This window comes from Pithys albifrons, chromosome 21 (genome assembly GCF_047495875.1).
Source record: "Pithys albifrons albifrons isolate INPA30051 chromosome 21, PitAlb_v1, whole genome shotgun sequence".
Lineage (NCBI taxonomy): Eukaryota > Metazoa > Chordata > Aves > Passeriformes > Thamnophilidae > Pithys > Pithys albifrons.
The window spans coordinates 11,657,343-11,683,527 of NC_092478.1; the positions used below are offsets into that span (position 1 = coordinate 11,657,343).

Genomic DNA, 26,185 nt, shown 5'->3' on the forward strand with positions numbered 1-26,185 from the left:
CTGCTGTATACACATCCCAAATGTTACTCAAGATGTCGAGAATGACATTCGCCAATTGGGACAAATCGAAAATAAGGTACATGAGGTAAAAGAAGAAGCAGAACATAACTGGATTGGACAAATCTTTAGTTCCCTTGGAATCCAGGTCTCTGGTTGGCTCTCCTCGATTATACAGTATGGAATATTAATCGTAATAATTGTTGTGGCAGTTTTAATTGTTTATAAGTGTCTTTTAGGAATGATTCTAAAAGAAAGTCAGCACACACGCCAAGTGATCAAGGCCGTCACTCGGAAAGAAATGATTATACCGGGAGCTTTGAATCCTAATATGTCAGCTCCTCCACCCTATTCAGAGGCCACTATTTGAATGATTGAGCATCCTTGCGAAAAAGAAGCTCGAAGGATGCTCAAAAGGGGGGAGTTGTTACAAATATATTTGTAAATCTAACTGTGGAAGTAGTTATGCTAAGGTTTACAAGGTTTAACTGGGCCTGAGGTGGGGAAACTTGAAACAGTAGTGGGGTCCTAGAAACTGTTGGGAATTTGCTAGGAACAGCAGGACAATAATCAAAGGGATTAGTGAAGTAAATAGAACCTGAGGAAGAAAACAAACTGTTACTTAAAGATAAGATTAGAATCAACATATGTAAGGGGTTTTGCAAATGGTCTGATGGTGGGAGTCTAATTAACCAGAATCCTGTGTTAGACAAGCATGGTAGATTTTTAACCCTTGGAGATGGACATCAATTGTATATGTATAACCTATGTAACTGATTTATGGACGAGATCGTGTGTCTTTGTGCACGTACAACGCTGTAGAAAAGGTATAAAAGCTGTCTTCAAGAATGGCTCGTTGGAATCCTGGCTTAGGACACTAGTCCCCAGGTTTCCCGGGCCCAGAAAATAAAGCACCACATAAACTGATACTCTGTCGGTTTGTGTTTCTGTGAACGGGCAACACCTTGGCACGGCCCCCCAACTCCGAGTGCCCCGGCTTGTTCTTCAGAGACACTGAGTGCAGTCGCCGCTGCCTGGATTTGCTACAGACTCCCTGGGGGTGACGTCACCCGCAGCGGGGTTGCCAGCCCTCCACCCGCCCCAGTGCTTTTCGGACAAAGGACAAAGACAGCCTCCACTGCCCAAGGGAAAGGTTTCAGCCTGTCCCCTGTGAGCACCATTTTCCCACGTGAGGTTTTCCGAACCACCCCTGCCGGAGCTCGGGGTGAATTTTGCAAGTGCCACGTCCCGAGGCGCCACATCGCCCCCCGCTGTCCGGAAACAGAACTGTACCAAAGTGCAGAGAGTCAATTGGTCTCGAAGTTTTGGTTATGGTGTTGCTGTTTGTTCTATTCTGCTTTCGGTTATATACATATATTTGTAGTTAAGAACTGTTACTCTTTTATATACATTTTCTGATTAAAGTCTCTTAATTTCAGAGGTTGTAGTGGTTTTTGGGGAAGCGACCTCCTTCATAGTCCAGATAGACAGCTTAGTTTTCTTTTAAACTGAGACAAAGCAACAAAAACCAAAAAGAAATCAGGTGAAAAAACTGAACTCACTCCCCATTACTCAGTAAGCAGCTTTCATAAACAGCAATATCAGAAAACTGCTCCCATAAAAACAAACAAAAAAAGAAATTGATTTATCTTATACTCAACTCCACAATCGGGTCACAATTCTACACTTTGGCATCAGTGATCTGTTCCTATGCAACATTGTGGTGCCTTCCCTTGGAGTAAATATGTGCACAGAAAGCCACTATCCAGTGGCAAAAAAATCCAGAGCCCTGCCAGAATCAAACGACCTCGAGACAGAACCTCGAGGCAATTTCAGATAGCACCAAAAGCATTTACAGGAGCATTTCTGTTACAGACTAAACACAGTTGCTTTCCAATAATTTAATTAGTTAAAGTGGATCATTTTCCATGTGTAGAGTTCCCTCTCAACTGATTCTTCTATCATACCACACCCTTGACCTTCATCTTCTCTCTTTACCCAGGCAGCTAAACATACATTTTGTTATTTACTAGACAGTGTCTGCCACCAACACTTTCCTAAACAAGCACATCAATGCTCTCCTAAGGAGTCACTTAATCTTTGAAATCTAACTCCTAAAATACTGTCCTATAGTCAATGGATCAAGTTTTATCAACACTAAAATTCCACTGTTTTCCTGTAAAAATGAAATTAAACAAAACCACATCCTAAATAAAGGAGTACAGAAGTAATGTAGATGTAATTTTAAGTCATTATGGTACAGATACACATTTCTGTCTACTAAATAAGTGATATAAAAGCTACATGAAAAAATACTATCCTGTCAAAACTGTGCATCTGTTTAATAAGGCATTAAGTGATCTGAAGAACCAGGGCCATCTGAGCTGACAGATGTACTCCTCCACCTGTTCAATGGCTACCACACAGCCTCCACAAGTGGAAAGAAAAGACTTGGGGGAAGGGGTACAAAGAAAAATTAACATGCACTAGGAAATACAGGAGGTGTTGTGAGGGTGGACAGTCTAATACTTCTTACAGTACTAGTTAGGCACAATATCTAAGAAAAAAATGAACATTTCTAGCCAGTGTTGAAATAACGCTCCACACAAGGCTGTTACTGATCATTTTTATGTTCTTACACAGCTGGTTTTGCCATAGCCACCATAATTATAGCATGCAGCCATAACAGACAGAATTTTGCTCCTCAAAATTGTTAGTATTATGCAATAAATATTAAATGGTTTGTAACATATAAAAATACAACACTGCTACTTACAGTATTTAATGAAATCCTTCTGAAAATCTTTCCTAGAGTTGACAAAGGCTCTTGCTTTCTCAGTTCCAACTACAAACACATCTTTTTCATATACAGCAATACAGGCAACTTCTGCATTGGACTTGCTAAGTTCTTGACACTATAAAAAGAAAAAGAAAAAGCTTTTATTACCACAGTTAAGATACAGTTAATAGAAATGTATGTAAAGCAGTTACTAAACTGCTGCCAGAATCCACCCTTCAGAAGGTACTGCGAGCAAAGTAACACCAGCCAGTAGCACAGCACATTTTACACACCTGGAATGCTTTCCATCAGAAATCGTAAAACCACTGTAGATGCATTAGTGAAATTAAGGCTTTGCCTGGACTCAGAGATTGCACTGTTTCTAAGTAAAATGATTTATGACATCAATTCATGTGAAATTATCACTTCCATGTAAATCATACTGAGTGTCTAACTCCAACTTTCAAGAGAGCATACAGGAGTTCTGCTCATTCACAGCACACTTCTTAAACACCATGTTCTGTTCAGAAAGGGGTGGCTGCAAGCAGGATGGCTGCCTGCAGTCTACCTTGTCCTGTCTGTTGGACAGGTGAATTCCTCCTGAATGGAAGATTTGCATTGTCCCTGTAAACACCTACTTGTGTCCTGCCAGGAGAAATTTCTGGCAAGAACTAAGGCAGGAAGCCTATGGAGAACACAAGGGTCACAAGAAAGTTGGTGCGGTCATCAAGAAGTGATCACAAAAAGTCAGTCTCTCCTAGCAACTCAAAGTTTGCTGCAACCTATACTGCAGCATGTGAATAAAAAGTGATGCAAAGAGTTTAATAACCTAATATACCCAAGGGGATAAAATACCATTATCTCATCCATTATCTTGAAACTATCCCATTCAAAGTTTCATTGCTAAAAAGAAAATGCTCACTCTTGCTCAGCATTAAAAAAGAAAATCTAAAGAACCAAATCTTTGACAGTGCCTCAACTTCAGGGAAACAGGACAGACATTTCCACTTGCAGTCCCTGCCAACCTAAAACTGCATTCCACAATAATTACATAACTTTAACAAAACAGGTGAAGTGCCAACTTGAAAAAAATATTTTTTGAACAAGTTTTGTTTAGTACAGTAGCTGAGGACAATCATTAGCCTCAAAACCATTTATTCATTCTGTATAACAGATGACAAAGACTAGAACACACCCTTTCCTTTCAACTATGCTGTATCCGAGCAATCATCAAATATTTCCTGTTTGTTTATTTGACAAAATAATTTTTGAAACAACCACCATGACAAGAAACAAGATGACTGTTAGCATGACTTACCACAAGTAGAGATAGTTATAGCTGGTTGGACAGAACACAATAAGGGAAAGATATAACAATCTATCTTTCCTGCTGCCCAGCAAGAAGCAATATACTGGTGTCATCCTGAAAATGCCAAAACAGAGTTATGATGCAGCAGCTTAACTTTTCTACTAACCATTGACTCAAGTCCTGACATGAGGAATTTAACCACCATTCTGCTTTCAAAGGATCCTTCATCATGGGGGGATGCTGCTGGTGCAGTAGTTTGGGCCATTTTCCTCCTATAAAATGAAGAAAAAAACCTTTTCAGAGACACACAATAGTGCAAGAAAATGAAAACCTCTCTTATACAAGCAAAGAAAAAAAAATTCAAAACCCAACAGAATACAGCCCATCACACACACAAAACAACAAAACAAACAAAACAAACATGTAAATCAACAGGAGAAAGTGCTTGCTTTTCTATTCTTTCATGCTTCAAAGCCGGAGCTAAAAATTCAACAGTTACAATGTTGTGCCATGGTCAGGCCACAAACCCTTTGTGCCTAAAAAAGATGCATATTAATTGATTAGCTGAATTTACATCAATTTTTCTTTCTAAGTGTGTTTGCAACTCCAGCAGTCTAGATAAACATAACAACAACCACTGGCATTAACATAAAGAAATGGCAAATCATAATTATGATTCAGGTATGAGAATAATCTTCCCTGTAATTATCATGGCTTATTTCCAAATAAACCACCACTACCCTGCCCCAAAATCACAGCCTCAGAGACTACAGTATCAGTACCAAGAACATGACAATCTTATTTGCATATTCTTCAGTTGGAGGACTAACTCAAAGCTAAGTAGTCCCAACTGAGGTGCTAAAATTAAAAACTGCATTTCAGGAGTGACACAAAAAAGAGATTTAAACCTTTTTCTGCAGGTCATTCAGGAGACTTACAAGTTATTTAAGACATAAGTAATAAGACTAGCATTATTATGCTTCTGTTAGCAGAATTGTCTATACAAGATTGATATATCGAGAATGAAGCTTCAGCAGCTTCTAAGAGCACATTATTCTATCAAGGTGTTGCTACTCGTTATGTTTACATATATCTAAAACAATAACCTGACATGCAAGGAGGAGAGAACTGGTAGATAATTTAGCTGTTACAGCTCCACACACAAGTCTGGAGAGAAATCACCTCCAAAGTCAAGATGGCCCAGATAAATGAGACTTTTCACAGTAGGCTGATGAGACAGCTTGCTGGTCCTGTAGAACCTGCCACATGATGTGGCTCAAGTTTTCAAAGGTGATGTGCATCCTATTAGATGTGCAGACAAGTCAGGGCAGCACAAATAACCATTGCATGTGGTAACATGCTGACATTGGAAGAAATGGCACTGTGTTGTTCTAGGGCCTAGAGCTCTTCAGATTACAAATTGGATGAGAGGGGAAAAAAACCCCACTAAACTCCCAAATTAGCAACACTGCAAGCTCACAACACATCCAGCAGCCTCCTGGCTCTCACACACAGACTGGCAAGGTGTAAACAGCTTTAAAACAGCACTCTGGATGAACCAGCTGCAGCACAGTCATCAGTTGTTGAAGAAAGGCAGTAATGAGAGGTTTGAAAACTGGCACCTGCTACACTGACGAGCAGGCATCTGTCAGGTCTGAAAAAGGAGCCAACCCTAAGAGTCAATATATGTCTTAGCAGGTGGGACCAGTTTATCACCGTGTGGGTGTGACCAAAGCTGTGTATTCTACACCCTATATGTAATTTCCCATGAACTGTTAACAATGGACCATTTGCAGCAGCTGTCCATGGAACACCTGACCCCTCAGGTTGAGAGCTGGCTGGGAAAGAAGCCTGGGAGAGGAGCTGGGAGAACTCCCCTCCAGGGAGTCCTTGGCACCTTCACACCCACCTGAGGGGTCATGTCTGCTCATAGACTATCAATGATTCCAAAAATACCCCCTGAATCACAGAGTCAGATCACCCATTGTGGAACTACCCACCCTGGGGGAGGTACTGGGTGCTCCCACCTGGACCTGAGGGTATATAATCTTAGGGGGTTTTGGGACAGGGGGAAACCACTCATCAGATCCAGAGGTGGACCAGAACCTTGACAGGAGGAGACCACCACTCTTGACCAGACTGTGACCGTCTTCTGCACCAACAGGTTTTTCCCTTCCTTTTACTTTGGACTTGGGGGAACCATGTGAGTCTCAGCACAGGGACCAACAAACCCCATTGTGTTTGTGCCCCAGGGGGCTGGGTTACACTGCTGGGGTTTGTGGGTTAAACCCAATTTCTCTTTGTGCCATTGCATTTATTGTAATATTGTTATTAAATTGTAAGTCTGACTTATAATCTCTTTCATGGTGAGTTCGTTTCTCCTGCTGGCATATCTTTAAACCAGCACACTGTAAAAGCAAAAATGTTGAACAATGTTGATGGCACAAGCACATCAGTGAAGTGCCAGTTTAGGCTGTCTCCACCATGCAGAACTGCTCCCATGCCTGGAAGGTGCTTTCTGATCCACAAGCACACAGTGGATCAAGCCAGAGAGACCGTCCAAGGGAACAGGGAGATGTGTTACACCGGAGCGGGTTGAAGCCTCAGTATCTCAGAATCATATTTGGATCAAAAGTTGTGTTAAGTTAGGTTATCATTGTACAACTCTTACAATAACATTTGGAAAAGCCTTTCCAAGTACAACAACACAGTGTCTTGTATTTTTTGGATATCCATTCTTTAACCAGTTTGCATGATGCATGATCAGTGTTTAATGCAGATTCAAGAGACATCCTGTTTCACTATGGAAGCACAGGAATAGATTTTCCTACCCACTTAGAGCAAGCCACATATGAAAGAATTAATTTTTTCCCCCCACATTTTGCCAATTTCTCCTTTTCAGGCAGTTTTCTCCACTGTTGTGGTTTAGACCTTGGCAGAATGCCAAGAATTTACCTAACTGATGTAGCCTTTTCTTCCCAATAAGGGAGAAGGAAAAGACAAAAATTAAAAACTTCAAATTGAATGCAACTTAGAAGCAAGACAGTTTATATATTTATAAAGAAGAAATTAAAAACAAAAAGCAATATACACACAAAAGTAAAATATAACAATTTTCTACTCTCAACTAGGTGGTAAATTTCACAATTTCGACTCCACAAACAACTACCTTAGAAGTCAAACTCACAAGCTACACCTCAGAAAAGAGAAAGCTAACAATAAATGTTTACTTTCTTAAAATAAAACAGCAGTGAGGCAGCAGTGAGGCCCAGCTCTCTAGAACAGAGCCACAGCATGGCCTCAGGAGAGTACCCATGAGAAAAGAGACCGAACACTTCTTTATTTTTTTTTATATTCGGTTTTACATCATATGGTATGAAATATTTCTTTGGTTACCTAAAAGTCAGCTGACAACCTGCGTCTCTTCTAATCTACGTAGCGTTTTCAGGGCTTACCGAAAAACTAAAGCTTGGTCTGGGCCTAACTACTACAATCTCTACTCTTTAGTTTATACCATATTACGTCAAACCCATATCTTACACTTATTTATTTACTGAGCTTGAACAGTTCCTATTTTTCAGGGCTATCTTTTTAAGATTGTAGGCTTTATTCTATCAGGATGGATACTTTGAGCAGGAGAAACCATCAATTAATGGGCACTGGCAGCAGCTTAGCTTACGTCTTCTTTGCCCGATTTATTTTTTGGAACACAGAATACCTTTTCTTTTAAGTTAAATTTCTTTGAGGTATACTCTGGGTTTCTTTTTCTTGTTACTTACTAAGTACATCTTAGTCTCTAAGCAAAAACAATCCCACGAATGGGTTTGTTTTTGCTCAAGGCAGGACTAATTCAAAATGCTTTACTTAGAATACTTCTCAAGTGAATTACAACAACTTTATTTTTATCTACAGTGTGAAAGGCCTCTGATTGGGCAAGGCTAGCTTGATTAACAGAGCTTCTAGTGCTAGCTAGCTATGTAGCCTTTGCTAGGTGTTGATTTTAATTCTTCAAAGTTTTTCTGTTTAATGCTTTTATAGTGGTTTTTAACAGTTTATTACACTGTTCAACTTTCTCAGCAGCTGCTGTATGGTACAGAATGTGATACACTCATTCAATGCCATGCTTTTTTGCTTAGGTTGTAATTAAACTGGTTTTGAAATGAGTCTCATTGTCTGACTTAATTTGCTCTGGAGTACTTGCTTCTTAAGACTCAGGATGGTATTTTGGGCAGAGGTGTGAGGCACTGGGTATGTCTTCAGCCATCTAGTAGTTTTTTTGACCACGGTGAGCACACAATGTTTATTTTGGTGAGTCTGTGGCAGTGCAATATAATCAACTTGTTAAGCTTCTTTATATTTATACTTTAATGTCTACTATACCACATGAGCTTTACTTTCTTTGCTTCTTTAATTGTAGCACATGTTTTACAATTGATGCCTCAGGGCTTTTTTTAATTTTTATAGATTTTAGAAATAATAGTAATTGTAGCAAAATGCAGGTTTTAGTATCCCAGTATTTCTTGTAGCTTCAGTTCAATATTTATGCATACTAACCCTTATCCCATATCAATCCATTAGCTAGTCTTGTTTTCAAGGCAGAAGGCTGAATAATATCTTAAAGCCTGCACTACAAGACATAAACATGGCACACTGACCTCGAAGCTCAGAAAACTGGAAGGCCTCTAAGTGCCCTGAGTACTGCAAGGAAGATGAAGATGATGAAGAGGAGGTCCCAAAATGCCCCCAGACTCAATTCCTGATGGGGTACACCAGAGCCAGGATGGGGCAGGACGGAGGGGATGGGTGAACAGGGGATTGGATGGACATTATTATAAAACCCAAGAAACTAGGGTTCAGGGAGGGGTGTCAACATGTATCCTGAAGGCCCTAGGCTTGGACATTAAAGGAACCTTTTTATCTTACCATACACTAAGTTGGCTGGAGTCCTGTTTTCTGCAGTCTGTCATTAAGGCATCACAATCATGGATAGCTTGGGAAACAGCATCTATGGTTAGATATACTCTTTGGTCTTATGCTGATCTATAGGTGGCATCCTTGCCTTGATGGCTTGAGGTGTTGTGGGCTTATCAAGCTAGGAGCAGCTCTTTCTTACGCTGCCAGTTTAAATTTACTTGTGACACTTTGACTTGTGCAGTTCTCTCTACACTTACTAATTGCTGAGGTTGGCTTGTGGGTTTTGTAGATATCCTTACTCATTTTTTCACTTTCACTACAGGGGCAATAATAACTTCAGGCATTATGATCTGGGTACTTGTTTCAACTAGAATGTCTTCAGTGTCTTCTGTTTCAGTTTGGGTCCCTGACTCCCCTTAGCTGAGGTCTTTGCTTCTTTCTCAGTTTGCATCCCTGCCTCTCTGTTATGGTTTAGCTTGGCAAAATGCCTACTGCCCAATACAGAATGAAAGGGTCACCCTCCACGGGAAAGGGAGGGAGAGGAAAAAAAACTAGAAATGGAACTTTGAAACCACAAGGGTTTTATATTTACACAGAAGAAAAGAAAATTTAAAACAGAAAACAACACACACATATATATATACAAATGTGAAAACAAATAAGAACATTTTCACCGAGTCACCTGACTCAATAATACAGATTCCAACCACCCAAACCCCAGAAAACCACTCAAAAACTCTTCCAGAGAAACCTCCCAGCAAGAGAAAAATTAACAAGATGTTCACCGTCCTAGATAACAACAGCGTGGATGGCAGCAAGGCCTAATCTCAGCAGAGACAGAGCAGCACGTCCTCACGGGGCCGAGGCAAAGACTGAAAGAGACAGAAGCTCCTCCTCTCTCTTTTTATACCCCTTGACACTTCTTGATGATGTCAGATGATATGAAATACCTCTTTGGTTGCTTTCATATGAAAGGGAGGAGGGAGACAGAAATACAAAGATTTCTAGTCTTAACTGTATTAATTAAAAGTTATTAGCTGTAAGCGCTCCCAGACAATCAGATCCTTATGTACCCAACACTGTCTGCCAACAACTGGACAGCCCACAGGTTGGAAGGGGTTCTGACTTCTGATATGAAGCCACACTTCAGCCAGGGAGAAATTATACCAATAAGTGCCTTCAGAAAAATTAGAGCCTTATGAACCCAGCACTGCCAGCCGAACTAGGACAGAACACAGGCTGGGAGGATTTCTAACCCCTGATATGAGGGCCACACTTAAGCCAGGGAGAAAAATATTAGCAATAAGCGCTTCTAGTCAATCAGAGCCTTATGTCTCCAACACTGCCTGCCAACTAACGGACAGCCCACAGGTTGGAAGGTTTTCTGACCTCTAATATGAAGCCACACTTAAGCCAGAAAAGAACTTTCCCCCACAACAGCTCCCAAAATAACATTTATTAATACAAATATGTGACAGTTATTGTGGGTTCTGCTTTGCCGGTGATAACGTTCAGCTGCAAGATTGTATTTAACTGAAAATAAAAGGCCCCAACAGAAACCAACACCAAACACATTTTACAGAGACAAACACACTAAACTCAAGCTACAAAACAGCAATGTATCCCATTTTCACAACAGACAGAAACTAGCAACAAAAAACTACTAACTAAAAACACAGCCACCTAAAGCATTTATCTAGACACTCTCTCGATAACATAAGACAATAAAATATCTTGCACACCACTCTCTCTGTAAGACAAAACAAAAAGAAAGAACAGAACTTCTTATAATCAAGACACATGTTGAAAAAAGAAACTGCATCTTGAAAGTAAAGCAAGCTACTGTAGAGCAAAACAGAGCTGGTCTTACAAAGTAAGAATAGCAAAAAGCAATAACCAATATAAAGTAGCAAAGTGTGAAACAAGTTACTGTTATTAGTATTAAGGTAGCAAAACACATTTAGTAAAGGAAATGCTTATAAAGTAAGAATCAAAGTAGCTGTTAGAAAGGAAGAAAGTAAAGTTAAGAAAGTAAAGTTAGAAAAAAAAAATACAAAGCACATGATCTCACCACTACATTGTTCCAAGAGGAGGAGGACAGGACAAGCTGCAGCAGTTACCTTTACAGAGACGCTGGCATTTTTTTCCCTCTCCTCTCTCTTACTGGAGTTTAAACTCCAAACACTTTTTATACCTTTTTTTTTCCTTTGTGTGGTTTTGTGACCAGTAGTCAATCTATTGGGGGGGTGATGGTGATGCAGATGCCTGAGGCAAGGCGGGCCCTTGAAGATATCGCAAAAGAAGGCTATGTCTTAACACTCCATCCTTTGTTAATCTTATCAGTTTGAAAGCCCTTTGTCCTCTGCTGGAGCACCCCTGCAGGGGGTTGAGACATCTGCTTCAACGAATCAGGCCTTATCAGGGCCATCACCCCACAGTTGCTTAAGTCAGGAGATGCCTGTCCCTTCTAAACTATGTCGCATTGTTTGAGGCCTGCTAAAACTGAGGCCTAAATAAGACCTAAACTGAAACTAAAGCCAAAACTACCACAACCTCCACCCCTTATTTCATATCATGTGATGTTAAAACCCATATCTCATATTCATTTATTTCTTGTGCTTTAACAGTCCTTGTTCTTTTCAAAGCTGTTTCCCACCCCTCCATATTGTAGGCAATAGTCCATTAGGATGGAGTAAACACTTTGGGCAGGATAAGCAGTTCATCATTGGACACCAACACTGGTTCAGCTCAGGTCTTCTTCACCCGATGGGTCTGATGCCCAAATAGGCACAATAGAAGTTTTTAGAAACAGAGTTTGGTCATTAAACAGCAAGGTATTTATTAAGCAACGTTGGGGAACCCCTGGTTAGCACCAGACAATAAACAGAGTTCCAAAATAAGCAGTGTAAAGTCAGGGTATTTATACAGTTTCAGTGAGAGATTACATCATTTTTACATGCATATTCATGTTATTGCAACACTTGATTATAATATTCATAGCAGGCAGAGTCCAGGCGGGGTCAGGCGTGGAGTCGTCTGTTTTAGGAATATTATGGTGGTAGTTCCTCTTACTTCCTCTGGTAAGGGTCACATCCAGCTCCTCATCCTCAATGAACCTTTCAACTTCTGCTGGTTTCTGCTGACTTTAGGACAGGTTGTGTCAGAGTGCTGTGTCTGAATTTCTTATCTTCTTTATTTATCCTTCCTGTAGGTCAGTGTGTCCTGTGCTCAGACTCTGTATTCCCCTTATTTGTCAATGTGTGCATATTTTGCATCACTGTACTGTTTTGGATGAACCCCAAGTTCATCTCTGGATAGCTCCCAAACCTGGCTTCCATCTAAATATTTCCTAAGGCTAGTCTCAGAAGCTATGTTTTATGTTAACTCTTTGGATTTTGGGTTTTGCTCTGCTTCAGGTCATGTCTTGCAACACACAACTCAGAAAGCAAGTTATTTTTTTCCTCAAGGTTTCCTTGAGGCACAACACTGGGTTGTCCTATTTTCTCTCATTACCCACCAAGTGCATCCTGGTCCGTGAGCAAAAACAATGCCATGGATGGGTTTGCTTTTGTTTGAGGCAGGATTAACCCAGACTGCTTTACCCAGCATACCTCTGAAGCGAATGACGGGAACTTTGTCTCCATCCACAGTCTGAAGGGATTTTGACTGGACAGGACCAGCTCAGTTGACAGAACTCCAAGTGTAGACTAACCATGTAGCCTTTGCCAGGTGCTGATCCCAACTCTTAAAAGTCCCCCCAACCAATGCCTTCAGAGTGGTTTTCAATAGTCCATTACACCGCTCAACCTTCCCAGGAGCTGTTGCATGGTATGGGACATGGTGCACCCAGTCAATGCCATGCTCTTTTGCTCAGGTGGTAATCAGACTGTTTTTAAAATGAGTCCCATTGTCTGACTCAGTTGGTTCTGGAGTACCGTGTCACCACAATACTTGCTTTTCAAGACTCAGAATGGTGCTCCAGGAAGTAGCGTGAGGCACCCGATATGTCTCCAGCCATCCTGTGGTTGCTTCCACCATAGTAAGCACATAGCGCTTACCTTGGCAAGTCTGTGGCAGTGTGATATAATCAACTTGCCAAGCCTCACCATGTCTGCACTTGTCCCACCACCCACTATACCACATGAGCTTCACTCTCTTGGCTTGTTTAATGGCGGTACATGTCTCACAATCATGGATAACCTGGGAAATAGTGCCCATGGTTAAGTCTACCCCTTGGTCTCATGCCCACCTATAGGTGGCATCTCTGCCTTAATGGCCTGAGGTGTTGTGGGCCCATCAAGCCAGGAACAATTCTCCCTTATGCTGCCAGTCCAGTTCTACCTGTGACACCTTAACTCGGGCAGCTCGGTCTGCCTGTTTGTTGTTGTAATGTTTTTCATTAGCTCAGTTTTTTGGCACATGGGCACCCACATGGCGAATTTTTTCAGTCAATTTTTTTAACCGTGTGGCAATGTCTTGCCATATAGCAGCAGCCCAGATGGGTTTTCCTCCACGTCTTCAACTGGTCTTCTTCCACTGGTTTAGCCACCCCCACAGGGCATTGGCTATCATCCATGAGTCAGTGTAGAGGTAAAGCTTTGGCCACTTCTCTCATTCAGCAATGTCCAGGGCCAACTGAACGGCTTTGAGGTCTGCAAATAGACTTGATTTGCCTTCCCCCTCAATAGCCTCTGCCACTTGTTGAGTGGGACTCCAAACAGCTGCTTTCCACTTTCAGGTTTTCCCTACAATGCGACAAAAACCATCAGTGAAGAGGGCGTGTTTCCTCTTGAGGCAACTGGGTGTATGGTGGAGCTTCCTCGGCTCAATTCACCTGTTCTCCCTCCTCCTCATCTGCCAGACTGAAATTCTCACCTTCAGCCCAATTTGTTATGATCTCAAGGATTCCAGGGCAACTTGGTTTTCCAATTTGAGCACACTATGTAATCAGAGCAATCCACTTTGCTCCATGTACTATCAATGGCACGATGTGTGGAGGGCACTTTTCCTTTAAACATCCAGTTCAACACTGGTAGTCAAGTTGCTAAGAGCAGCTGTGCTTCTGTCAGTTACCTCTGAGGCTGCTTGTATCCCCTCACAAGCTGCTAGGATCTCTTTCTCTGTAGGGCTGTAGTTGGCTTCAGATCCTCTGTAGCTGCCACTCCAGAATCCAAGTGGTTGTCCCCGGCTTCACCGGGCACCTTTTGCCAGAGGCACCAGGAAGGACTATTGTTTCCAGCAGCAGAATAAAGTACATTTTTCACATTTGGTTCCGTCCTGACTGGTCCAAGGGCCACAGCATGTGCAATCTCTTGCTGAATCTGTTTAAAAGCTTGCTGCTGTTCAGGGCCCCATTGGAACTTGTTCTTCTTGGGAGTCACTAGGTAAAGTGGGCTCACAATTTGGCTGTATCCTGGAATATGCATCCTCCAGAAACTTATAGCCCCCAGGAAAGCTTGAGTTTCTTTCTTCCTAGTTAGTGGAGCCATTGCTACAATCTTGTTGATAACTTCTGTTGGGATCTATTGTTCATCTTGCCACTTCACCCCAGGAACTGGATCTCTTTGGCTGGTTCTTTAACCTTGCTCTTTCTGATGGCAAAACCAGCTCTAAGGAGAATATGAATGATTTCCTCTCCTTTTTCAAAAACTTCCTCTGCTGTGTCCCCCCATACAATAATGTTATCAATGTATTGCAGGTGCTCTGGGGCCTCACCTTTCTCTAGTGTAGTCTGAATTACTCCATGGCAAATGGTGGCACTATGCTTCTACCCCTGGGGCAGTCGGTTCCAGGTGTACTGCACACCCCTCCACGTAAAAGCAAACTGTGGCCTGCACTCTGGAATGGAGAACAACGCACTAGCAATGTCAATAGTGGCATACCACTGTGCTGCCTTGGACTCCCTCATAGTGCAGCTCCAGCATGTCCGGCACAGTGGCACTCAGTGGTGGGGTAACTTCATTCAAGCCACGATAGTCCACAGTCAATCTCCATTCTCCATCAGACTTACGCACAGGCCAGATGGGGCTGTTGAAGGGTGAGTGGGTCTTGCTGACCACCCCTTGGCTCTCCAACTCTCGGATCAACTTACGGATGGGAATCACAGAGTCTCTGTTTGTTCGGTATTGCCATCGATGCACAGTTCGGGTGGCAATTGGCACTTGTTGGTCTTTGACTTGCAACAATCCCACAACAGAGGGATCTTCTGAAAGACCAGGCAGGGCAGGTAATTGTTTAAGTCTCTCTGCAGCCACACCAAAAGCCCATCGACAGCCCTTTAGATCTTTTAAGTACCCTCTTTTGAGGCAGTCTATGCCAAACATGCAAGGGGCCTCTGGGCCAGTAATAACAGGGTATTTCTCCCATTTGTCTCCTTTCAGACTCACTTTGGCCTCTACCACTGATAATTCTTGGCTTCCCCCTGTCACTCCAGAGATCCAGATGGGCTCTGTGCTTTCATACCTAGACAGCATCAATGTGCATTTTGCACCTGTATCTACCAAAGCTCAGTATTTTTGTGGGTCAGATGTGCCAAGGGACCGAATCCACACAGTCCAATAGGCTCGGTTGTCCCTTTCCTCCTGACCAGATGCAGGGCCCCTCTACTGCTGCTCCTGGTCAGAGTATTCACCATCTGACCTCAGTGATGTTCTGTCAGAAGCTCTTTCATCAGAATTGAGGGAGCTGCTCCTTTTGTGTCTTGAGGATTGATGTTTCTTTTTCAGAGTCTTCACCTCAACTATGTGGACAGCTTTTCTACTAGTTAATTTTTGTATTAATTCTCATAGCCGGGCTCCAAGCTTAGTGGTGGTTTTACTATCTCACTTCTTTATGTCTTCTCCCAGATGACATAAACTAGACCACACTCAATTACGTTCACTACGTGGTTTACTCTTGGGGCCTTCCTTTTTCCTGTGTGCAGTGTGAGGTGACCGAAACCAAGGCTTTTCTTCTGTTTTGTTCTTGATGTTAGAGTCCTCATAGGACATCTTTCTCTCAGTGACTTGCTGGTCACAAGACTTAAGAACTGTCCCTAGAGTCTCAATTTTTGGGCAATAAAACGTCAAGACCCCTCTTATTGTCTGTAACCAAGCACACATTTTGCCCACAGTTTGGGGTCTGTGATCACTACTTTGAGAAAGAACCGTTATCCAGCAACTGAACAATGATGCAGGACCAGCTTGCATTACTTTTCTCCACATGGGCACTGTGCATGGGACATACTCTGGATTAGTAGCATTAATTCCTTCGAGCGGATCACCATAAAGAAGTTCTAACACTGCCAATTCCCGTAGGTATTGGATGGCTTCAACTGTAGTTGTCCATTTTCTTGGGGAACTCTCAAAAGACTCCCTATGCTCCAGCCACACTTCCAAAAGTCATACCAAAACATTGCAATCGTCCTGTACCTTTGCAATATCTTTTTTAATTTTATCATCTCTGGCAATAGTGCCCAGGGGTTGTGCTTCTTGATCATTCAACACATAAGCCTCAGCTCCTTTATCTCAGCATTGGAGCAGCCAGGTAACAACTCGTTCATCAGGCAGGTGTCTGTATTCCTTCCATATGTCCCGAATTTCTGCTGGGGTAAGTGATCTGGATATTATGGTCTCCTGTCTAATTTCCCCTGGATGTTCCTGTTTTCCTAGGGATTGTTTAGCCTCCCCTGTTGAAGTTCCTGCACCTGTGTCATCTGTTGAAAAACTTGTCCCTGTCACCTCACCAGTTCTTCCTGTTGCTCCTTCTGTGTCTAGTCAGCCAGCTCCTGCAGACCTCCTTATCCATGACTTGTTTTTCACTACGGGAGCAATAACAGCTTTATGTTGATTGGTCTGGGCACCCATCTTATTTCGAGTGCTTTTAGTGTCCTCCACAGTCTGAGTCCCTGCGTCCTGCCCTATAACTTTTTGAGGGTGCTGTACTGAAGGCAACCAGCATAATAGTACCTTTTTCAAAATTATCACTATTTCTATGCTTTTGATTAATCCCAAGATCATTACCAGAGGTATCAAATAGGAGCTCCTACAAACTGTTTATGTCTTTACTATAAAACCTTCGACATCGAAGTTAGGCAGGTTTTGGAAAATAAAGCAAAGCCAAACTCAAATGAGGATAAAGTTTCATTAGTCGTCTTATTCCCTATTGGATGGTCTGTACCAGGCACAGCAGCATTTAACAACTGAACAAGTATGAGCACCAATACTGGTACACAGACAGTTATTACTATGACAGCTATTAACAAAAAAACCATTACCATTCTGTTTCCCATTTTGTTTTGTTTTCAATGTTCAACTTGTTCTTAAAACACAAAACAAACTTTACAATAGTTTACAAAATAATCCCCAGGAATACAGCCAAGCTCCCGGGAAACTTGCCAATGTCCTTGGTCAGATCAGAGTCCGGCACCAAAATTTATGTTATGGTTTCGCTTAGCAAAATGCCTACTGCCCAATACAGAATGAAAGGGTCACCCTCCAAGGGAAAGGGAGGGAGAGAAAAAAACCATAGAAATGGAACTTTGAAGTCATAAGGATTTTATATTTACACAGAAGAAAATTTAAAACAGAAAACAACACATATATATATATACAAATGTGAAAACAAGTAAGAACACTTTCATCTGAGTCACCTGACTCAATAATACAGATTCCAACCACCCAAACCCCAGAAAACCACTCAAAAACTCTTCCAGAGAAACCTCCCAGCAAGAGAAAAGTGAAATGAACAAGATGTTCACCGTCCTAGATAACAACAGCGTGGATGGCAGCAAGGCCTAATCCCAGCAGAGACAGAGCAGCACGTCCTCACAGGGGCCGAGGCAAAGACTGAAAGAGACAGAAGCTCCTCCTCTCTCTTTTTATACCCCTTGACACTTCTTGATGATGTCAGATGATATGAAATACCTCTTTGGTTGCTTAAGTCAGGTGATGCCTGTCCTTTCTAATCTATGTCACATCCTTTGAGACCTGCTAAAACTGAGGCCTAAATAAGGCCTAAACTGAAACTAAAGCCAAAAGTATCACACTTTCCCATAACTTTTTGAGAGTACTGTATTGCAGTTCAGTAGGCACAGGCCAAACCCCAGTAGAGGGCAAGCAGCTGCTGGGTTTGATTGGGATAGGCAAGGAATTCTTCCCTTAAACAACGTGTCAGTTTGCTGGGATTGAGCACTTGTTCTGATGTAAAGTTCCAAGTAATGGGAGGTGCCAAACGCCCTAGAAATTTGCTTATATCTTTCCACTTTACTTGCTACCCAGGGATGGGGCTCTTTAAGGCACTTCTTAGTAAGGTTTGTTTTGAAGTTTGGTTGGTTCTGTTATAAGACAACAAAAGAATACCACCTTTCCAAAGCTCCATAAGGTTCTTCCAATGTTGGTTAGCAGCAATATCATTAGTAAACAGTTTATAATTGGATCAGCATGAAGTACTGGTAACTTCGTTAGGAGGTCATTCATGTCAAAATCAGTCAAAGAAATAAAAACCGTAGTCATACTCCTTAGAATTTGCCACTGGATAGCACCCACAGTCACAAAGACTGTCCATAAAAGGGTTAATACAAGAACTAAGCACGCAGCCATTGTTTATGTTCATATTGTTCCCAATGTACTAAAACAAATTGATAATGAGAGCTGTGTTTATATGAACTGTCCTGGGAATGCAGTCAACGTTACTGGCCAATGCACCAAAAACTGTTGTGGTTTAGACCTTCAGGTATTTCACGTAGGTGATGTAGCCTTTTCTTGCCTTTTCTTCCCAATGAGGGAGAAAGAAGAAAGCTAAAAACTACAAACCGAACGCAATTCAAAAGCAAGACAGTTTATGTATTTACACAGAAAAGAAGAAATTAAAAGCAAAAAGCCATATACACATACACACAAGATTAAAGGATAACAATTTTCTACTCCCCACTAGGTGGTAAATTTCACAACTCCGACTCCACAAACGACTACCTTAAGAGCCTACCTCGCAAGCCACACCTGAGAAGAGAGAAAGCTAACAATAAATGTTTACTTTCTTAAAATAAAACAGCAGCCAGGCAGCAGTGAGGCCCAGCTCTCTAGAACAGAGTCACAGCATGTCCTCAGGAGAGTACCCATGAGAAAAGAGACCAAACACTTCCTCCTCATTCTTTTTATATTCAGTTTTGTGTCATATGGTATGAAATATTTCTTTTGGTTACTTAAAAGTCAGCTGACAACCTGTGTCTCTTCTAATCTACGTAGCACTTTCAGGGCTTACTGAAAAACTAAAGCCTAGTCTGGGCCTAACTACTACATCCACTATCCTTTTTTAACCACTGGGACAGTGTTCATTATTAGAAAAAATAGGCTATGTTTCAGTAGATCTAATGAACCTGGCTGCCTTTCCAAGCTCTCAGAAAGTGACTGACAACACCACTGCCCAACTCCCAGTAAATCCCCAGTGCAAAGCCTTTAAAAATTGTAACACCTTACAAATTGCCAACAAAAAGGCAGGAAAAACAAAACTCTCTAACACTGTAATTTCATTTCATTACATTTCCTGAAACACACACATATATGCTAAACATTGCCATGAATTCTTTAACACATTTAAATCACTTCTCAAAACACATTTAAATCACTTCTCAAAACTCATTTAAATTAGAGTAGGGGTTTCTTCAGAGTCTCTGGTTGTCGTTTGGGGAACATCTCATTCCTCAAATTATCCTTTTATGATCACGAGCTTCCTAAAAACTGTTTTTTCTCCTTGAATGTATTCCAGCTACATGGCCTGGTCAAGATATAACCTTGTTATCAGCGTTGCTTAGGCACACAGTCTTTATTCTCAAGGCTAAGATATCCACTTGCACATATGGGTGAATAAAGGACTAGATCTGCTTAAGTTAAAGGAATTCACAGGACAGCACTATTTGCTGCAGTTACCATCTTCCCAATACCACTATGTTGTAGTTTTGGGTGTTAATGACTTTCTCTCCCTCCCACTCAAGAATTCAAAGCTAAATGCCCAACCCCCATGAACAAAGGAGTAGCCCAACCACTTTGAATTTCGAGTTGATTGCTGTGAATTAGGGCTGGGGGCGGGAGGAGGAGAAACGGTCACTTTTTCGCTGGACTGGTGAAGGTGCTGGCGGTGGCGCTGGGTTGCCCTGGTTCTTTCTTCTTTTTGGCCATCCATGACCCTCGCTCAGCCTCTGCGATCCCAATGAGGGGCAGCTCGTGCCTGTCCAGCTTCCTTCCTCGGGAGACAAGGGGCCAGTGCAGGATTTCTCCGGGCCTGCTGCCCGTGGCTCGGCCCCAGAGCCGGCCTGGCAGCCCCAGGCCAGCTGTGTGGGCAGGCGGGCACAGCGAAGCTCTGTGGCTCTGTGCTGCCCATTGGAGAGAGCAGGAGAGCTTTCCATCTGCAAGAGAGAGACTCTGCATCACCTGCCAGCTGCTCTGGCCATCGTCTCTCCACGGGAGTGATTTGGCGAGGGGTGAGTGGCTGCTGACCACCCTTTGCCTTTGCCTTACCAGAGGAGAATTGAACCACCTCACTGCCAGCTGAGGGGAAGCAGCGACCCTGCTGTCTGCAAATATTGTTGCATCAGACAAGCCAGCTCAGTTTCACCTAAAGGGTTTTGGTTTGGGTTTTTTCTTCTCTTTGCAGGTACCGGGTAGTTGTTTGGTTTTGTATTGGTTTTAGATAGATGATAGATAGATAGATAGATAGATAGATAGATAGATAGATAGATAGATAGATTAGTTAAGAACAGTTATCCTTCTCAGATCCATTTTCGAATTAAATTTCCTTTTCTTAAATTTAATAAGGAGTGACGTGGTTATTGAGGACAAATCCTCTCCTCTGGTTTTGGTTAACAGTTTGGTTTCCCTCAAACTAAGACACACTACCAATGTGCTACACAAAAAGGTTCAAAACTATCCTTGGAATAGAGTACCAATTATGACATAGCTGTTAATCTTAAAACTTCCAGATCAGTTAATATTAGTTATAATTATCTATAAATCCTTTGGTTTGAGGCTCCAAGGCTCCTTAAGGCTCCAAGATGAGCCTTTGCCCAAGTAAAGCCTTGTAACAATGAATAAAGCCTGGCAATACATTCCTGCCTGTGGTTTAACCCCAGCCATAACTCAGCCCCAAACAGCTGCTCACTCCCTCCCTCCCTGGTGGAATGAGGGAGAGAAAAGTGAGAAAACTCGTGGGTTCAGACAAACAGAGTTTAACAGGGAAATCAGAATCCAAACAATCCAAGCTTTCTGTGGTGAGCTACTCCTGGCACCAATAGTGATGTTTTTGTGCTAAATAATGCTAAAACCAGCCTGGTTGACCAACTGCAAACACTGTTTTTTAAAGCAAGATTTGACAGATAAGCTGCTAGATGACCTGAAGATATATGAGTGGCAGTCAATCACTTTATAGTTATAAAAGCCCACTCTAACTTTCATATGGCAGATTCTTCTACATACTTTCTTGAAGCGTGTGGAGCTTCTCCAGGAAAGTAGGGATGCCTCTTCGCTGTGAGTTCCCAAGAGTTAAGTGAAGGAGAGGTATCTGCCCATTGTGTGGTGAGTTACATCAATCTCTACTTAATGATTGTTTCTTTTTGCTAGCTTTGATATAATTGCTTTGGTATAGTGCAAATTGGTATACTGCACTATTTTATGCTATACTACAATAGTAGTATAATACCAATAGTTTTTAGCTTTTATACTGTGTGGTAAAAGATTCCAATTAAGATCTTTCATGACAATTTGTCATAAAAAATAGTTAATTTTATATCACTATATCTGATTTGCCATCATTAAAACCTGTGGGACAAAGTGATCCAATCTCGGCTCTATAATTCCTTACAATAAAACCACTGGCAGTCTAGGGCTAAGATTGGATCCAGCTGCACAGAGGGTCCCTTCTGAGAAGGGATTTAGAAAGTAAGGGGGTCCTTTCTGCACCTCAAGAGGGCTTCTCGAATAAACTTTGTCTAAGCCTTCCCCTCCCTCACATCCTCTCTGCACCTGTGCTGTTCTTAGAAGATCAGAGGTTTGGCCACCACACACCCAAAAACTCTTCTCCTCCCCTTTGGCTGGGGGTACAAACCTGGCCTCAGCAAAGCACCTGCTGCTTTTGCAAATGGCTGATTGCTTGAGTCATCAACCTGTGATAGGTGACCAGCAGGAATTTGCTCATCAAATTAAGTGGTTTTAAGTTGAATAAAGCTTTTTAATAACATTAGTAGAATAAAGAATAGCTAGAAAATAAAGGTTTTGAATCTTTTACTAACTATGTTTAGCCATTGACTAAGCCTAACCACAAAACCGCAGAGCTTCCTTAATAAGGCTTGTGACGCTTACCTTGTGTATTTTGTAATGCTTGCACAGCATGTTTTAATGTATTTTAGACCTTACAATGTATGTTAAAGGGAAGTTTGTTAAAGTTGGGTGAAAGCTAAGAACGGTGCATGTGAAGAATGCTTGAGGAAGACTGCTGTCTTCCTCCCACGACCACCGAGAGGACCCGAAGACCCCCTAGCAACAAGGATGAGCCTGCGCAGAAGGCTCAATGATACGAGAATCACGAGCTGGAGCGAGGAGGGACTAATCAAAAAAAAAGGAACCATCAGAGACTAGAACACCAAGTTAAGATTGTGCAATCCCTTTGCCAGCTGCGGCGGAGCGAAGAAGGCTCCCTCGGCTGCCCAGCACTTCTGCAGAGTGCTGTTTGCTCACCTGTCTAAATTGCTACTAAAATCTAAATTTTAGTTTTGGCTCAATAATTCCGTCAAATCACCTATAAAAAAACCTTTAACATTTCAGTCTCTCATACCAAACCTGTAACTTTTCACGGGTCTCACTCTGTGTTTCTTGCTGGCTTCTACTTTTCAGAACAAAAATAAATGAAATATTCAGGGCAAGAGAGAACAAAACCACAAGGCACAGTTCCTTTCCGTATGTCCTGTACTCACACAGGGCAGACGCACCAACCTTGAGAAAGCCACTGGTAACAGATACTCTCTCTACTAGTTTCTCATCAGACTCAAAAAGCGAAAGCAAAAAACCCTTAAGCTTTATGAACAAAAACTGTTATTTAGGCATATAAAGAAGACATATAGAAATGGTGGGGAGGGGCGGTGAGGAATGAAGGAGTATGTGTTTCTCAGAGAAGATTTTAATAAGCAATAGTTTTTACCCTTCACCAGACACCATGCAAGTGGCTATTCCCAGAATGACACATCTATCCATATTCTGTTACTCTCCAGAAAAGCAGCTGTGGATGCCATGGTGAGATGGTTTCACCTGGGCTGAATGCCAAGTATCCACTCAGTGGACGCAGTTCCCCCTTCTCCAGAGGAGGAAAAATAGGAGGCAAACAAAAAAACTACGAACTGCAATTTATAACCAGGCAGGTTATATTTACACAGAGAAGTAGGAAGGAAAAAAATGGAAAGCAATACACACACACACAAGAGTAAAAGTTAACAGCAAGATTTCTACTTCCCCACAGAGCAGCAATGAGGGATCTCTCCCTCTAACAGCTGTCCTAAGGGTGGCCAGCATGAGAGAGAGAGACAGAGAGCAAGCACCTTCTCCCCTCTTTCTACTTTATCTGGGTTGACATTGTATGGTATGAAATATCTTTTTGGTTAGTTTAAGTCATCTAACTTAGCCTGTGTCCCCTTCTTTATCTACCAGTACAGAAACACAGCACTGCAGGGCCTACGGTGAGAAACTAAAGCCTGGCCCAACTAAACTCATTACACATTGTTGGGATAAAAAACTGAAAAACACCAGGACCCAGGAAAGCAATAAGGCTTAATCCAGCTTGCAGACATCAGCCCTTCTCCTATCTTTTGAATTTGAAAAGAAATGCAGTTCCTGTGTGTTCCTTGCTCTGTACCAAAACCTGTTTTGCAACATCTATGGTTCCCTCTGCCTTGTGTTCATGAATAATGGATTAGCTCTAGATACCTGCTCTCCACATTTTGATAAACAAACAGAAATCCCTCAGTTAGCATGAACCCTCCCCTGTTCAGCATAACCCAGCCTCTTAATTATACTAACCCTATATTACACTGAAAGTTTTTGCAATAAATTGTCTTTGTTCTTCCTCCAATTGAAATCTGGTTTTTGACCATTACAACACATACATCTCTCTGCTGCCCCCTCACCTATGATTGCAAACACTAAACTAAATCCTGCCACTGTGGTGGAAAAGACAGGAACTCCTGAGAACCCCAAAATACAGCTGGATGCAAGTTTGTGTGAGTTCATCCTTACACACCCCTGAAGATATGCTGTTCCCTAGGGGAGAGAAGACCAGCTTGATACAGGGACCCCTCAAGAAAATGGATTTTGTCCCTTCTCCATAAAATCATATGGTCTTTATCAATTTTTAATCAGACGAGTACTAACTTTGTATTTTATATTCATTTTTGATTTTAGCTTGTAGCCAAGTTTGTTAGTTATCTTAACCATGCATAGTTTTAGCCAAAGAGGAATTTAACTCTGTAACTGTAAGATGAACTTTAAGTAATAAACCAAAAACGCTATTTAGATTAGAGGCTGAGCTGTAAGAAATAAATCAGAAAACCTGTCTAGTTTAGAGGCCTGAAGCTGTAAATTATTTGGTTAAAAGGAAATATAGAGCTGCAGAGATAACAGCAGCCCATAGAGCTGTTAAGAGTCACTCAAACTGCTTAACTTTGGGGAGGGGTTTTCAGTTGTAACTAAGTACATAAACCTGGAAACACAAAAGTCTCGTGGAACACCTTTGGTGGAGTTACCCCACCGTGTTCCCAGCGCTGAATAAAAGGACGGATTTTGTTCTGTTCTATTGGATTTGACTGTTCTTAATTCAAGCTCCTGCTAGATTCCCATGGGCCACTATCTGGGAAGAAAAAGCGATTCCAGCAGAGTACAAAAGCATATGTTTCATTACAGAGAAGGGACATAAGAAAACATACTATTAATAAAAAAATAACTATGCTAGACTGCTTCTGGGCTGTTGTACATTTCATCCTTTGGCTTCTTTGCCTTCTGGGACAAGACAATTTCAGCATGTTTAACTCTACCCAGAAGTTGGTTCTTTCCAAACTGTACAGAAATACAAGCTGTTAAGGGCAAATGAATCTTTTAAAACAGATCTTGTCTTAAAATCTGCATTATTTTTCCTATGATTTGGTTCAGTGATCCTATGTTAGCAAGGAAGTTGTCTGACAATTCTCAGACATCCTAGCATAGAAACCCTGTTGGGATGCAGATCTACCATCGAGAGGTTTTCTGATTTTCTGTGACATGTTCACCTTAGGACAGCACACACAGAGTTAAGAGACTGTCACCTAACTAACAGATCCCATCCAGCATCTGTCCATGGCTGACCTACACACAACAGGCTTAATAGCAAGGGTGCTCAGACTCTGATAGCCAGACCTTCAGACATAAGCAACTATCTTTTGAAAGGAAATATTTTCACCAGCCTTAGTCCAACAGAAATTGAAGGAAAGGATCTGGGAGTTGCTTCACAACATTACCAGTTCTTCACTATCTGCATCTGATACATGTGGATTATGAATTCATTTGTAAGAGCAGCGTCCTTGTTAGTTGATCTTCCTTCTCTATGGAAGATCAGCCTGTACTGAAACACAAAAACACTGCTGGAACACACCAAAGAAAAGCAGCTCCAGATGTTGAAAGCCATCACAATACAAAACAAAGACTCTGCCTACAGTCTGCAGCAAAAACAAGAGGGTAAAGCTCTGACATCAGGAACAGGAAAAAGACACAACAGGAGATACCACGACATTTAGTCAACTCAAACCCACCTTGGCTTATCTCTTCTGGCTTACTGTCAGCTTTTCCATACAGAAGGTGTTCCCTTGAAGGTACAAACTTGGACTCATTGGCTAGAAAGCAGCATCATGTACATATGCATGATCAGCACTGAGATAAGACTACATCCACAATATGAACTCTCCCTAAAAATGAGTTAAAACAACTCTCAAGGACAGCAGAGTAGGCCTGAAGAAGCCTTAATGTGCCAGGGAGGATCTGGCCCTCTCCCTTCTACACACACTCCCTGACATACCTCTGTTGCCTTTTTTCTCAGACTCTTACCTGGAGCAGCAGAGCAGCAGATTCACAAGAAGTGTACATCATGATTGAAGTCAACCTTGTTGTTCCTTTTCTCACTGAAAATTAAGTGTCTTTATCTCC

General features: G+C 41.8%; 1 protein-coding gene across 9 annotated transcripts in view; it reads right to left on the reverse strand.

Annotated features, from left to right (window-relative positions):
• Nucleotides 1-26,185, reverse strand: part of GTF2I (general transcription factor IIi) — a 130,397-nt gene that overhangs the window by 97,041 nt on the left and 7,171 nt on the right. For 6 of the 9 annotated variants that reach the window (XM_071575224.1, XM_071575229.1, XM_071575228.1 and 3 more), the window contains exons 1-3: nucleotides 9,009-9,071; nucleotides 4,252-4,357; nucleotides 2,774-2,912 (exon numbers count right to left, since the gene is read on the reverse strand). In XM_071575224.1, coding sequence (XP_071431325.1) covers nucleotides 2,774-2,912; nucleotides 4,252-4,357; nucleotides 9,009-9,052 — 289 coding nt within the window. In that variant the 5' untranslated portion in view covers nucleotides 9,053-9,071. Of the gene's footprint in view, nucleotides 1-2,773; nucleotides 2,913-4,251; nucleotides 4,358-9,008; nucleotides 9,072-26,185 lie in introns of those variants that run through there. The other 3 variants (XM_071575231.1, XM_071575225.1, XM_071575230.1) reach the window with 2 other exon arrangements.